Source organism: Aethalodelphis obliquidens, unplaced genomic scaffold (assembly GCF_003676395.1).
Source record: "Aethalodelphis obliquidens isolate GAN/ISIS:26980383/991018 unplaced genomic scaffold, ASM367639v1 scaffold7, whole genome shotgun sequence".
Taxonomy (NCBI): domain Eukaryota; kingdom Metazoa; phylum Chordata; class Mammalia; order Artiodactyla; family Delphinidae; genus Aethalodelphis; species Aethalodelphis obliquidens.
This window is the reverse complement of record NW_020837951.1, coordinates 11,254,191-11,269,450: the sequence shown is the minus strand read 5'-3', so window position 1 is coordinate 11,269,450 and position 15,260 is coordinate 11,254,191. Positions and strand designations below refer to the sequence as shown.

Sequence of the window (15,260 nt, the reverse complement as noted above, 5' to 3'; positions counted from 1 at the left end):
AACATATAAAAAGAAGTAGACACTTAATCTGGGATGCATTTATACATCTGCAATCTATCAATGAAAATCTTTGAATCTGTAATGTGGTCGGTCAAAATGGCTACATTTGGTGGCAATTGTGGATACTGACCCACTACTTGAAGAAAGCGGCTTCAGCAGGGTGCTTTGTTGCCATTACACTAAACAGTCACCTCCCAGGTTTCAGGGTCTGAAGAAATTAAGAGTTTATATCTGTGGATGAGAAAATTACATTTCTACCTATAATCCCAGGCTGACAAGTTACTAAGAAATATGGAAACTGACCTTTTTGAGCAAGAGGTTTCAAAAAAATCCATGAATCAACAGTGACTTTTAGAAAAGCACACATCTAAAACAGACTTAAAAGATGATCTTCTTTAAAGGCAGCCCCAAGACTTTCCACTTGGGTTTCTCTGTACCACTCTGGCTAACTTACTAACTTCTATGGCGTCACAACAAAAAAAACAAGAAATTGCAGAAATGTGATTACATTGTGGCATCACTACCCAAAGGTCCTAGTTTTCAAAGAGATATCCCCAATTTCTGGCCTTGCCATTGTTCTACAAGCTATTGAAACAACCTGAACATGTATTACCTTTGTAGCCTAGCAGACAGTAAGGTCTTTCAAGGGGGAGATGAAATCTTCTACATCTTTCTTCATCTTTACCTGGTATGGTATCCAGCTCATACTCTGCAGACACTACACTTATTAAACTCTCACACAATTAACGCACCAAATCGTATCTAGTCTCCAACACGGTTTCTGCCACCAAAAACAGACATGAGGGGGAAAAAAACCCAGAAAGTTTAGCCACTTTTAAGTTAGTCTTTTTAAGGCTGAGTTGTGGAGCCATTTTAAATGGTGACCCATTTGAACCTTATATAAATAAATCCTTTGGATAATATTCAAATGAAATGACAAATTCTGTTCCATGTCATATGGTGTCATGAAAAGTTTCCAGAACCAAACTTGACTTCACCATTTAAAGTGGATCAAATCTGAACGGATTGCATGAGTAGGCTGGAAGCATGACAGCACCTACTTTGGAGAAGAATGGGGAAAATAAAGAAAGCTCAAAAGTTTCCAAGAGGAACAGGATACACCCAGGTCCAATTCCATTCTTTGTGAGCTTGGTGAATGCATGGCCCAAAAACCCACAAACCCAAATTTTCAATTCCAACTTGAAGATTCTATGGCTTAGACAAGTCACTATAGAAAGACTGGTGGAACCTTTGTGGAATCAATGTCACACTTTATACAGACCAGGTACACTGCTGCTTATGTTTCTCTGCCTGACAATAATGGGAAAATCAAATTTTATCATTTGTTTTCCATTTTGTGTAAATACTGTACATGTACGTCATATTACACAATGTTGGTGCAATGAAGCTTCCTTTCACAGTAACAAAAAAATGTAGGAGCTGTGGATTATATCTATAATTTTCCTATTAGATAGTATTCTTTCAATGCATCAGGACATGAACAAGTTTTGAATAGAAATGTTTAGTCTCTGGATTATCAAGATTTTGAAGAAAGTAACTTGCAAGTTTCCATACACAGCTGCTCACTAAAAGAAGGAGGCAATCACCAACAAGCAAGTAGGGAGCCTTGATTAAATATTATCTCCGTTGTCTTTCAAATCAGAATCTTTCAATCCACTTACATAGGTTACACTGTGAATAACTGAGTTTAAATGTTTTTTTTAGAGCATACCTGAAGCATGAACAAATGAAAACTCCATATTTAAGCAATTACATGCAACTCAGAAATGCCGATTTCCATCACAATTAGCCTAAGTTATGCAACATATTTTTGTTCCTTTTTAGTATATAGGTGATGCATGTTTTTCCACTTTGCTTAACTGCCTATAGTGAAATTTTAAAAATCACACAGACCATATATAACCATAAAAGAAAGGGCACCTTTTTATTTTTCCCAATGTACCATGTTTCTACATTGCTTACAGAGCTTATACAAGAAACACTGTTGGTTTCTATATAAAGATTTCCATAAAATTTTTATAGTTTCTATAAATGTATAAAGACTGTTGGTTTCATTATAACCTCTGTTTCAGTGCCAGTGGAAAGAAAAATTACCTGCAGCTCTGAACAGTGATCTACATGTACAGGGACGGGTGGGTATGTTCAGACCTCTAGTTAAAGAGCTCTAAGACACTTGCTATATTTCATCAAAATATAGATAAGCACAGTGGAGAAGCAACTTCTAGCACACTAAACTCTAATCGCCACTCTTAGAACAAACAGGCTATAAAAAGTGCAATTGTGAGAACAAATTATTAATTCTTAATGTTTTAGTACAAGAAGTAAATCATATAATAAATAATGCATTTTTAAATGGTAGGTGTAATGCCTATTGTACTTGACACATTACAAGGCTATTTATGGAAATCTCTGTGATATGTTATTATACCTTTATTCTAAATTATCCCATACTACATGTTATAATTACTAAAGGCTCTTTTTTAATCTGAAAAATCATATGTTTTGAACCCAAAGATGGGGTTTTGATGAGAGTGGTGACCATAATTTGCTAACATGTTAATTTATCCTTTTCTCCTTTAATTCAATTAATATTCATTAAAACTGCACTAATCACAATGAATAAAGTTTTACCATTTATTTCCATAATTATGAATGAATACAGTAAACATAATAGAATAATTATAAATCCATTTAATTAATTACAAGGCTGTTTCCAGCAGGGAAAGATATTCATGTTTTGTTTTCTTATTTTTAATGCCAGATTGACATGTTGGTATCTTTGAGAAACCATTTCTAGAAATGAAAGAAACACATTGTGATTCTGTTCTTCTTTAACAAAAATTTTCTATTAGACAGGCTTTATTAAGAGCCACATTATCTAAACTTGTAGTAAGAGAATGAAAAGAATCTGGTTTAAGCTACCAAACTCAAAGTAACTTGAAAATTGTGTCTGTAATTTAGTAATCTTAACGTTAAAAAAATGATTTAGACTAATTCGGATTACGCTTATGAGAGATACAATTCTTTAAATTTCACAAGTAAGTTGTTAGAGGTGGTTTTTTTTTCAAATGCAGGATCCTTTCCAAGTCAGGATCCTACCAATGTTAATGTTTTAGTATTTAAACTAGGTAAACATTAAACAAAAGCAGATGAATAAATAATATGAACTATGAAAAGACCTTGCTTTTGCCTTTGTTGTTGTTTGTTTTTCTCTTTTAGAAAACATAGGCATTGCATATCTTTCAGGAATTAACAAAGCCTGTACTTTCAGGTTTTAAGATAGCAGGCCTACCAGATTTTAAATGAAATATTGAGTGCTACAGTGATTTAATGGTTTTAAACCATAGATGTCATCGCAGTCTGAGGGTGTCACAGACAACTTAAGGAAGAAAAAAAAAATGGGGCACAGAGAAATCACTTTGTCAGTAATTACAATCAAGAGTCCGAAAATGTGGCTCAGGCTGCTCATTACTTCTTCCTTCTGTATCAAGACCCTTATTTACATTTCAGATTACATTTTTTATGAAACAGTAAGATCTATCAGAGCTGAGAGGACTGAAATAATGAGGGAAAAACATTTTAATAAAACGTGTTGGGTCTGCATTACTTCCGTGTCAGAAAGAAAGGCTACTTCTGTAGTGATGGATCATTTATTCTGCTTCTAAACGAGAAGCAAAAAGATGAAACTGATGAACTTTTACTGCCCATTTGTCTTTAGCAGACAATTAAGACAGAGAAGATCAAAATGGATTATCATACCACACAGACAACTGGCCCAACAGTAATACATCTCTGGGACCACAGATTTGTAACTCTCTTTTATCCCTCCCCTTTCTTCTTACTTCTTTTTCCACTCTAAAGGCAGTGCTAGCTTTGTGGCTCAAGGAGAGCCAAAAGGCTGGTCATCATTATTCAGTCACAGATGTCAATCTAACCTCCCTTTTTTCTCAGTTTCTAAAGCAGTGAGCCACAATAATTTGTGACAGATTCTTTTACTGTAAGGCACAAAGAACACACAGAATAAAACATCTAGCAGCAGCAAGCGTCTCTGATCAAGTGTGCTGGTACATGGGAAATACACTATATGTAAAAACAAGCACTAGTAGTTTAAGCGAATGGGGAGGAAAACTGGGGAGGCGGGGGGGTTGTGTGTGTGTGTAGTAATAAGTGCTATATTTTGTGGTGAATTATCTCAAATATTCCTTATGGATTGCATCATAAATGTTTTAATACTAGAAATGTTGTCTAGATTAAGTACACATTCAGCATTTAAAGCTTGTATGTAATAGAAATATTTCTAAGAATCCCTTTATAATAGCACACCAAAGGGAAAGATAATTTGGCATAATCCAACAAATGCTAAAAAGAAAACACATAAGATCAGAATCCAAATTATAAAAATGTAAGTAAGAAATATGCAGGTCTCATTTCCTTTACTAATAGATCAACTCTCAAATTTCTTGGAATTTTGAGGTAACTTCTCCAAACAAAGTAGAGCTTTCATTCATCCTTCATTCTTGAGTTACATGTGGTAAAGAAGGGAAACTGTGTGTCAAGTTGGAAGAGATGCTAAATAAGGCAGTGATGTGCATACCCTCATAAGTCTACATGCAGCCTATGAGCATCAACCTCCAAATTTCAAAACTAAGTCACTGATCCAGACAAAGAAAACAAATGCCTATCCTAAGAGCACTTTAAAATAGCTAAAAGTTATTTTTTAGATTCCTACTATAATTGAATTCCAACTTCAGTATATAAAATACTTGTAAGATCATCCATTAACTAAAGTAAAGAGAACTAAGTTCACAACACAACAATACTTAATCAGTAAACTGGGCTCCATATGCAGTGACAAAATTGATGATAATCTATATTTCTATTTCTATCTCATATTTCACGTGTTTGTATGTGGAGTACCTGTATATATACATACTCTACCCAAACATAAACACATATATATACTCAAAGAACTAAACATGAAAAAATAAACACCAAATTGTCACAGTAGTTATGAGTAGTAAAATTTCAATGACTTGTAATTTCTTTCTTTTCATTCTTTCTTTTATTTTTATTTCCTAAATTGCTTTTTGCTAATGAACATATTACCATGTAATTTTTTTAAAGTTACACCAAAAAAAAAAAGATCATGGTGCTCACAAATTTTCAGATATAGCAAGAAACTATGTTTAAAGGAATAAACCCAGATGTTAACTATGTTATTTTAAGTTTTCTCCTACATAATTTTTTCTCATTGGGTAATCCAGATCATGGGACCACAAAGGTTATTTACCTAGACAACAATATTTTAAAAGAATGATTTTCTTAAGAGCTATGGCCTCAAGTCTATTCTAAGTAATACTTTATGATCTTCCACCCTTTAAACATTGTCGAAAGAAAAAAAACATTAATAAAAAGGTCCTATAATCTTTGGATTGTGTAAATTAAATCCGAAGGGCTCAATCCCATACCAACTTAGGGTAAGATAAAAATCTAACTCTCCTGTTGGAAGATGAGGCAAGGGGTAGAGTGAGAAAATTACTATTTTTGTTAAATCTCATTTTAAAGTCTTGAGATCACATGCAAAGCAATCCATACCAGTTTTCTTGGGTTCTTGTACAGTAAAATCTCATGACAAAGCATCTCATTATCCTGATTATCCACTTATATTCCTAAAGATGTATCAGATACCTTGCCCTCTATACAGCAAGCCATATTGCAAAGGTGTTACTACTACTGTACTGGATATTTATATTCCATTGTACTTATCCTCATTCAAGGACATTCTTTTAATATACAAAATTAAATGAATGTACTTCAGAAAAATGTTTTTATTATGTGCCATATCCCACATGTGAAAGGCTTTAAAAAGTTGTTTTATTGTATAATCAAGAATGCTTTTATTTCAAAACTGCTTTAAAAAAGCATACCAAATTGCATGTTTGAACTAAAAATGTAAGGTTCCCCAAAAAGCTACAAAACATTACTAATATTTCTCAAGATAGAAACTGGAATCCAGAATGTATAACCTGGATCTAATTATAAAGAGTAGAGCAGCTTTGGAACTTCAGCAGTATTTTGTGAGTAAAATAGTTCCTTCCACTCCATTCATTCCATGTTTGCAGAATGCAGGAAATTCAAGATGGCAAGACCAATTGGCCAAACAACTTTCACTACCATCATTAGAACCACCCTCACCCTAAAGACCATTCCCGCATGTGTATCTTCTCCTTCAAGGACTACCATAACACAGTTTCATAATCTATTTCCAATTCCAGGAGATGTTATAAACTTCCATCCTTACCTTTTTGTTACGCCAGTTCTTGCCTGCTTAAATAGCATAAAAAAAAAAAGTTCACAGGCAATCCAAAAAGGATTTGCTAATGAACTGCAGACTGTAGCAAAATAAAAAGTAAAATTTGTGATAGGTTTTCTTCCTTACTTTCTGTGCATTTTTCCCCTGAAGGTAACACCCCAAATCTAGCACCAATATTTTCGATCCTACTTCAATATGTTTTACTTTTTGTCTTGGGTTCCTAATTACTGTTTCTCTTCCATTCTAAAAATTCATTTATCTCTTTCAGTAAAAAGAACAGTAATAATATGTTGAACGACTCTGAAATAAATTTTGTCATGTAAAAAATTAATTACGCATTCCGAACCTGGTCACTGTAGTCCTCCGGGAATTGCCTCTGCACCTCAGGATCTGTAAATAATTGACAGATAATATTAATTGGCTTTGGATTAGTGAGCAAGCAGAGGATCACACATTAATATTTGATCAGAAGATGATAGCAGCCCTGGCAGGGGATCCAAGGGGGGCAGCTGAGGCTGCTATGTTGATGAGCACAAGGAAGGACTCGCCAAGGCACTCCCATTACCCTCCTCCAGAAATATAAAAAAGAAAAATTTTAAAGACCTGATACTACTGTTAACTTTAGACTATTACCTAATGCAAAAAATTTTGCCAGCTGCAAATTGCCCTCGATATATTTTTCCAGAGAAAGTCAATCGGAAACCTGCCTGACTTTTCTTATCAGAGGCCTCCTTTTCATAGTTACAGATGTGGGCTTGATAAACCACCTTAAAGGCCAGTTTCAGATCTTGTGTGTGTTTGGGCGGGGTGGGGTGGGGGAGAGGGCAGGGTGGAGGGAAGGATCAGATAAGAATTCTTTCAAGGAACAAATGCAAAACTCCCTGCTTTTAAAAATAAAATATATCCTTCTCAAAATACTCATGGTCTCTTGAAAATAGATGAAGTTTTCTTCAAAAGAAAACAATACACTTTTAGCTTGTCAGAGTTAACAAAATATCATGATATGAGATATTATGTTCTAACATAATTAGACTTGCTCAGAAACTAAAAATACATAGGTGAAGATATCTTTCATGACCATCTGTTTAAAATAGAATTAGGAAAGGGGTCACTTGATTCTTCAATCATAATTGCAAGATAATCCAATGGCATCGTCTGTAAGTCAATACAGAAGTGTACTAATTAAAAGCTATTAGCACTCCACTTGCTATTGATTAGGAAAACATTCAATCTTTTCTAATAAGAGAGAGATCTGGTTCCTCAGAGACACATTAAGAAGAGTGATCAGAATAATATCTATTTGAGAAATCATGTATCAATGCAAAAGGCTGTGGAAAAGCACAATATTTGAAGGTCCCCAACCACAGTGATCACAATATATACTACTCAGTTTTCATATATATCCTTTAAAATACCAGTTTACTTCTCCATGAAAGTGAATCCATGTAAAAGTTAAAGCCCTCCATGCCACAAGATAAAAATGCGGTTAATTGTTCTGCAGTTAAAGAATCAAAAAGGGAGAAAATAATGGGCCTATTCACAAACTACATTTAAATCTTAGAAATATCAGTTTTCAAGTCATTGAAGTCAATGGATATTATTTTTCAAAACTCAAGACTAATAACAAAAGTAGGAATATTCAAAAGGTCACACCAAATGAAGATCTTCCCAAAATGGGTGGTGCAGAAAAGTTGAAACTATCTGTAGATTACTTTGGCTCTTGAAGTGTCTTCTGGTTGACTTTCTTTACCCTCATCTTCAAATACTAGGAAGAGACCAATGACATGTCTAGACTGGGACTAGTAGAATTCTGGCATAATCCCTCCTGCAGTATCTTGCAGGGTTGCCCTGGTAAGTCAGAGGAAGTAGCTGTTGCTTCTATTCTCTCTGGCCTAAAGGGCTGAAACCACACAAAGACTTGGCCCTCTTGTGACAGGAGGCCAGAGGGCGCTAATGGTGTGGCATGAAAAGCACTAGGTCTAGGCGGGGGAATTGGGGGCGGGCCAGCAGGATGCAAAGAGACAGCTACGAGCCCAGCAAACCTCTAAAAGTGTACTGTGGGTTTGGGGTAGAGGATCCAAAAAGAGGGCAGTGGCTGTGATTCCTAACACATATGTAAATGACTTTGTTCAGCGAAATAACTGGTATTTTAGGATTTAAAATTTGGTACTGAGACCTGCCCCCACCCCCCACAAAAATGCAGCTCTAAGTCCCTGAGGGACACAGTAAAACAGAGGCTGGAAAAGCCGCAAAATAATCTAAGGCTTATTTTTTTTTTCTTCCAGTTGTCATGTGGTTAACAATTACTCTTTACCCAGAAAACTTCACACAGAAATGACTCACATATAAATCTTTAATATCAGGTCCTCTTTCCTGCAATAGTTTGCTTCTTGGGAACTACAAAATACCAATGGAAATAAAGAGGGAATAAAACCAAAGACTTTTTTTTTTTTTTTTTTTTTTTTTGCTGTATGCGGGCCTCTCACTATTGTGGCCTCTCCCGTTGTGGAGCACAGGCTCCGGATGCACAGGCTCAGCGGCCATGGCTCACGGGCCCAGCCGCTCCGCGGCATGTGGGATCTTCCTGGACCGGGGCACGAACCCGTGTCTCCTGCATCGGCAGGCGGACTCTCAACCACTGCGCCACCAGGGAAGCCCCAAAGACTATTTTTTATCACCATTTTCTGAGGGGATGAATATCAGAAACCAAAATTTGTGGTATATTCTCCAATTTAAAAAAATGTTTCTTGCTTGTAAGTGGGAAAGGAAAGGTCTTTAAATCTCTTTAATGAACTAAACCAACTGTTAACAAGAAACTACATTAATAATTAACTTGTCATTTTTAAAATGTATTTTATTCATATATACAACATAGAATTGAAAAAAGAGAAGGAAAATAGGTGAAAAGAAAAATCAATTTGTTTTAATACACTGAAGGTAAAGATGACCATGGAACCCCAAGATGGGGGTCATTCAAACCATCGTATCACCCTAAACACTGCCTCAGTGGTAGGCAACATCAACTAAACACCTTCATCAACTAAATCCCTTCAACTGCCCTAAGACTACCCCTAGAGTGAGATTCCCAGATTTTAACAAAATCATGTTCCAAGATAATACATGGATTATTATTTACTATGATTCAAGCATAAAGCTTTTGATTCCCTTTCTTTAAGGCCCTGAGATTTACAAAAGCAAACTTCATGGGTCTTTAACACTCTCAAAAGCAACATCAAAAAAAAAAAAAGGCAATGCTTTTTAAAACCAAAGCCCAACCTATATAAAGTTCCATTCAATTAGCTCAAAGATCCAGTCTGATAGTTAACAAAACTATGAAAGCCATTTTGTAAAAATTAACACAAATACTAAAAATAATTTGTATGAATTTTCTTTAAATGTCTATTTTGCACAGGAGGCTGAAATCATGTTTCACATTGAGTCGATCATAATGCCATAATGTCACCAAAATATCGACATTGGAAACATCTGAGTTAAAAAGGTCCAAATACAATCTGCTTTTCTCAAGCAACACAACACCCGCCTTACTAACAGTTTCAGCATGGCACATGTACAAAACCTAGCACCCTGCAGTTCAGCAAACCGCCTTTAAATTTTCTGTCTGGCAGCAATCCACTTTCGTGTCTGTATGTTTTTACAAGTACTCTATGTATTTCATTGCATCAGCTGCATTTCTTTGAGTTTTAAATGGTCTGGTAACATTTTATGAAATGTTCTATATCTTTATATGGAAAATAACATACACTGGAAAGCTGTGCATCGATCTAATATTTATATATCTATTTCTTTACCCACTATCCAATACTATAATTGCTAATGCTCCAAAACTTCTTCTCACATTCATACCCTCACTGCCAAATACAGTGTCACCAAACAGCTAACTTTCAACACAAAAATCTGCAGATGAGAGTACTACCATGGAAAAAAGTAACATAACAATTTGTTTAGGCAATTGGCAGTAAGAATACAGTTATCAGCATATGTCAAGCTTTCTCTCTAAGAACTGTCCCTCTGACAGAAAACTAAGAACATATAGTAATGCATTACCCTTCTTTCTCAGAAACTTTCTCCAGGTTCAAGTAATAGATTCTTAAAAAATTAAAAATCAACTTCATCATCTCCCAGGAAAATACAATCTTTTTGTTATAAAGTATTTAAAATATCTTGCTAGCAAGATGTATGGTATAGAAAAGTCCACACATGACTTAACCACATAAGGCTAAAAGAGACAGCTGGCTCTAGAACAAGGTTTCGCATTATGTCAATCTGACCAGCCAGTACCTTCTCCCAGCACTGCAACCATGCAAGAGGCTGACCCCACACAGACACATGTGCACCACTTCCACTGGAGGTCACAAAAGCATTTCTATACTTAAAACAGACATTTCACAGTACAGGACTCCCAACAGCACAGTCTCATTCAGGCGCAGAACATGACCATGCTTAAAAGCCTGTGTCTTGACAACAAAAAAAACAAAAACCAAAAAAAAACTGATCTCAGAACAAACGCCTTACTTTTTTTTTTAAAAGAAAAGCTAGTTTTCTTCAATCTCAATAGTCCATGTTTTCTACTCTTTTACTACAACATACTTTTAAATCTTTAAGACATACCAGATTGCCACAGGATGTTTAATTAATAGAATAAGAGTTTGGGCAAGACTTACTGGAAAGGCACTATAAATTATTTTACACAGGATCCAAAAAACCTTGAGTTCTGCCTTAGGCTTAAAGTTTCTAGAAAACGTGGTAGACAGATCTTTTACAACAGAAATGCAAGATAATTCATAAAAGTACTGTGCTTATGTATGAGGACTCATTTGTAGATTGGTAACTAATAAGCATACAAACACACACACCTTACCAAATTATTTTCCCGTTTTTCTCTGTCACACTAATGACTGACTCCATTTGAAGGGTCAAGGCATGACACTTTAACTGATTATTGAAAGATACACTGACTTCATTTTCTGTGAAAGCTGTCAAATGTTAGTCTTATATAACTGGAGCTCTTTTAAGAAATATAAGGGAAACTGCAAATATAGCCATTAACATGGGAATCTACACTGCTTTCACTTTTAGCATGCTAGGTATCAAGGCAGAAAACGTTACATTTAATGCCTACTAAATTTATCCAGTCATTATCTCTAGGATATTTCAGTCAATAAGAGACAAAATACTGAACACATTTAAAGCTTACAATGATAAAAATCTGCTCCTTAAAAGTGAGACTTTAAAATTAGCTATAGGACTTCCCTGGTGGCCCAGTGGTTAAGAATCCGCCTGCCAATGCAGGGGACATGGGTTTGAGCCCTGGTTTGGGAAAGTACCTCATGCCGTGGAGCAACTAAGCCCGTGGGTCACAACTACTGAGCCTGCGCTCTAGAGCCCACAAGCCACAACTACTGAGCCCACGTGCTGCAACTACTGAAGACGTGCACCTAGAGCCCGTGCGCCGCAACAAAGAGAAGCCACCGTAATGAGAAGCCCACTCACTGCAATGAAGAGTAGCCCCTGCTCACCACAACTAGAGAAAGCCCGCACGCAGCAACGAAGACCCAATGCAGCCAAAAATAAATAAATAAATGTATAAAAAAATAAAATAAAATGGTTATGATGATAAATGTTATGATAGTAAATTTTTAAAAAATAAAAAAACCTTTAAAAATAAAATTAGCTATAAACAACATAATCTCATTGTTCAATTTCATGGAGTTTAAGATACTATCTTCCTCTCCCCAAAAACCATAAATGTTAATCCCAGCTGTAATCAGATTTAATTTTCCAGATGAGAAGATGGGAATATGCTGCAAATGGGTAATAGTCCATTACACTGCTCTTTCCCTAATGACATTTTCAATTTTTATATATTAAAAATGTAGACCCTCAGAAAACAGTCCGAGAAGTTGTACATTTTGAGGACAAACTCAATCTTCCTCCAAACACACTTAAAAATAAACTTTCTTTTAATCTTCAAGAAGAAAAGTTAATTTTTTGTATAATGTAGAATTAAAGTTTCTTGACAGTACGATTGCAAACTGGACTGCACTAAACTAATAAAGAGCTTCAAGGACACTACCTATTAAATGTTATAGCTATAAAAAGTCAGCTTTGCTTACTTTATATTATAAAATACTTGAACCATTAATACAATTATTCTAGTAAATTATTTCATTTATGATAGTTAAAATTCACTTATTAAAAAATATTTTTGGAAAGAATATTTCACATAGTAAAAAAAACAAAACAAAAAAAAACACATTTTCCTTTTCCGTGACAATAAAACAAAATGGTTTATGTTGTCTTTTTTTTTAATTTTTTTAAATTGAAAATTACTCATTTCAAAAAAATTACTGATTCCAAAATGCAGGTTTTATTCTGAAATTACAAAGGAGTATACTTCACTAATTTTTAAAAAATCATCTCAAAGTACTTTAAATGAAGTACTGCATGCACAAATGGAATTTCTTACTTTAAAAATCTATTCTAGGTATAACCTTTTTGCTATAAAACATGAAGACTGTAAGACATAAAAACTTTGAGTCATCACCAATTTTAAACCATGTTTCTATTCTAGCCTTTCCCCTCAACACTGGCATTTAAAATACATTCAAATACTACTTCACAGCAATCAGCCTGACAAACACAGGAACAGTTCACCATCTACAGCTATAATGAAAATCCAAACAGCATTATTCAGTAAAGGAGAGCACAACCCACCTCAGTATGGCAAGCAATGGAACCATTCGTGTGCCAGATTCCTCCTCAAACTAACATATTCTGCCTTTCAGATACATCCTGCTCTGATGTGACTATTTATGAATAAACAGTGGACACTGACCTATTGTTTTCAGTTGTTGGAGTTATGAATATAGTACAGTTACCAGTTAAGTGAACCAACAAGTACTAAATGCATCAGCTGTTCTACAAATAATGAGTCCATTGACTTTACGCAGTAAAATCTACAGTTTCATCTTTCTTCCTAGAGAATGCTGATAGCTTTTGACCAGTAAATAAATGCCACTACTTACTGATAATTTGAAATATTTCTCATAACCAATTTCACCTACAGGAAATATACATCTGATCATTAACCAAACCTTTGCTGCATAAACCCAAAAATCAAACCTAAGTCAAATTCCAAAGGGAGATTTTAAATGGAAAAGAGAGGGTGTGCTGGAAGGGAAAAAAAAATCAAAAGAACATGCTCACTTACACTTACCTTTTTCCCTACTGAATATACTAGTTTTCAACTTTCATTATTATTTAAGTATTTAGGGTTTCTTACATTGGTTCAAAGTTTGGAACACTAATCCATAAAAATCTATCAAACTGATAAATACTGATGAAGGTTTTTAATGGTTATAATCTCGGGCTTCCATTTAATTTCTCTATGAGTTAAGATTAGTTTTACTCCACCTTTTTGAATAAGTACCGTAAGTATAAAATTCTTATTCCAATGTGAATAATTACTTCAGATTTAACCTGAAGAACAGCTATGCCCTTTATGTACCACAAAAGTGATATCACTGCATATGGTCTTCATTAATAGATATATCACATTTGTCAAATTTGGTGAAAAGAGATAATTAACCTACTCAAATACAACTATTGACTGAGTACCCACTATGTGCCAGGCACTATAATAGGCATTTTACATTAAATATCTGATTTTATCTTCATGACAAACCTATGATATTGGGACTATCACAATCAATTTTATCATAGTTAAAGAAAGCACAGGTTATCACTAGCCCAAAGTTAGAAAGTTAGTATTTACACACAGCACGAATACTCTGATGTGACTGGCCCAGTTGATGAATAAGCCATAGTCTTTGCTCTCCGGGAGTTTACAGTCTAACTCTAATAGAGAATACAAAGAATTAAACAAGCAATCATCACAGGGCCTGGTAGGGATTAGCAGAGGGGCACTGAGCCTAGTCCTGGCCGAGACAGAAAAAGCTTCAGGGAAGAAGTGGCAGAGCCAGGTGTAGAGCCCAGGACTACACCAGGGTTCATGTCATACCACCACACGCCCCTTCTGAACAGCCTAGTGAATAAGTATTTTGTGAGTCCAGGGCCCACGTTTTACTTAGCTTTGTCTCCTACAAAATGTCTTGCCGATTATATATACCCAACAGATACGCTGGCATAACAGAATAAATAGAATAGAATAAAATAAATTCATTAAATACCCTGTCTCTCCAAATGGATGAAAGGCCAATTTCAAAACATCCAATTGAAAAGAAGCCTTTGAATGCTACAGGCTTCCTAAAGATACACTGGCTTATAGTAGGTGCACAATAAATATTAGTTGTTATTATATTATTTAACCCCAGTGGAGAAATAAGCAAGCACTATAAATTAGATGGCTACAGATGTATAGGTGTGCCTCAAATTGGAAATACATGTGCTCCTGAAATAAACTTTTAAAAGCCCAATTAAAAATTTCCCATGGCCTGCTATTAGTTACTTAGAAATGTTATAACTTTATCAGAAACTGATTTTCTCTCCATCATCAATGGTTCAAAAATCCTTAGATACAGTTTATTTGCCTCCTGGCATCTGTTTGCTAATGATGTGTAAACATCAAACGCACTAGGGACTCTCCCAGACTTACCGAAACCCTGAGGTGAATCTTTGTATAAATTGAAGGACCTTTCTGCTAATTCCTTTGCTTTCTAAACTTGCATTCTGGATTTCAGAAACAGAGTTTCATTAAAGATTTTTGCAGTAATAATTATAATGCTATCAGCTACCACTTACTGAATGCCTAGATATATCAGTCGTTGCCAAAGGGAGTTTATCATCTTATTTAATCCTAACAACAACTCCACCAGGTAGTAGATGTATCCTTATTTTATAAATAGGAAAAGTGAGGCTCACTAAGAACAAATTCAGAGTTAAGTAA

General features: G+C 35.0%; 1 protein-coding gene across 9 annotated transcripts in view; it reads right to left on the bottom strand.

Moving 5' to 3' along the window:
- DENND1A (DENN domain containing 1A) overlaps positions 1 to 15,260 on the bottom strand; it is a 542,106-nt gene that overhangs the window by 389,174 nt on the left and 137,672 nt on the right. For all 9 annotated transcript variants that reach the window (XM_027104912.1, XM_027104915.1, XM_027104916.1 and 6 more), the window contains exon 3: positions 6,681 to 6,724. In XM_027104912.1, coding sequence (XP_026960713.1) covers positions 6,681 to 6,724 — 44 coding nt within the window. The remainder of the gene's footprint in view (positions 1 to 6,680; positions 6,725 to 15,260) is intronic.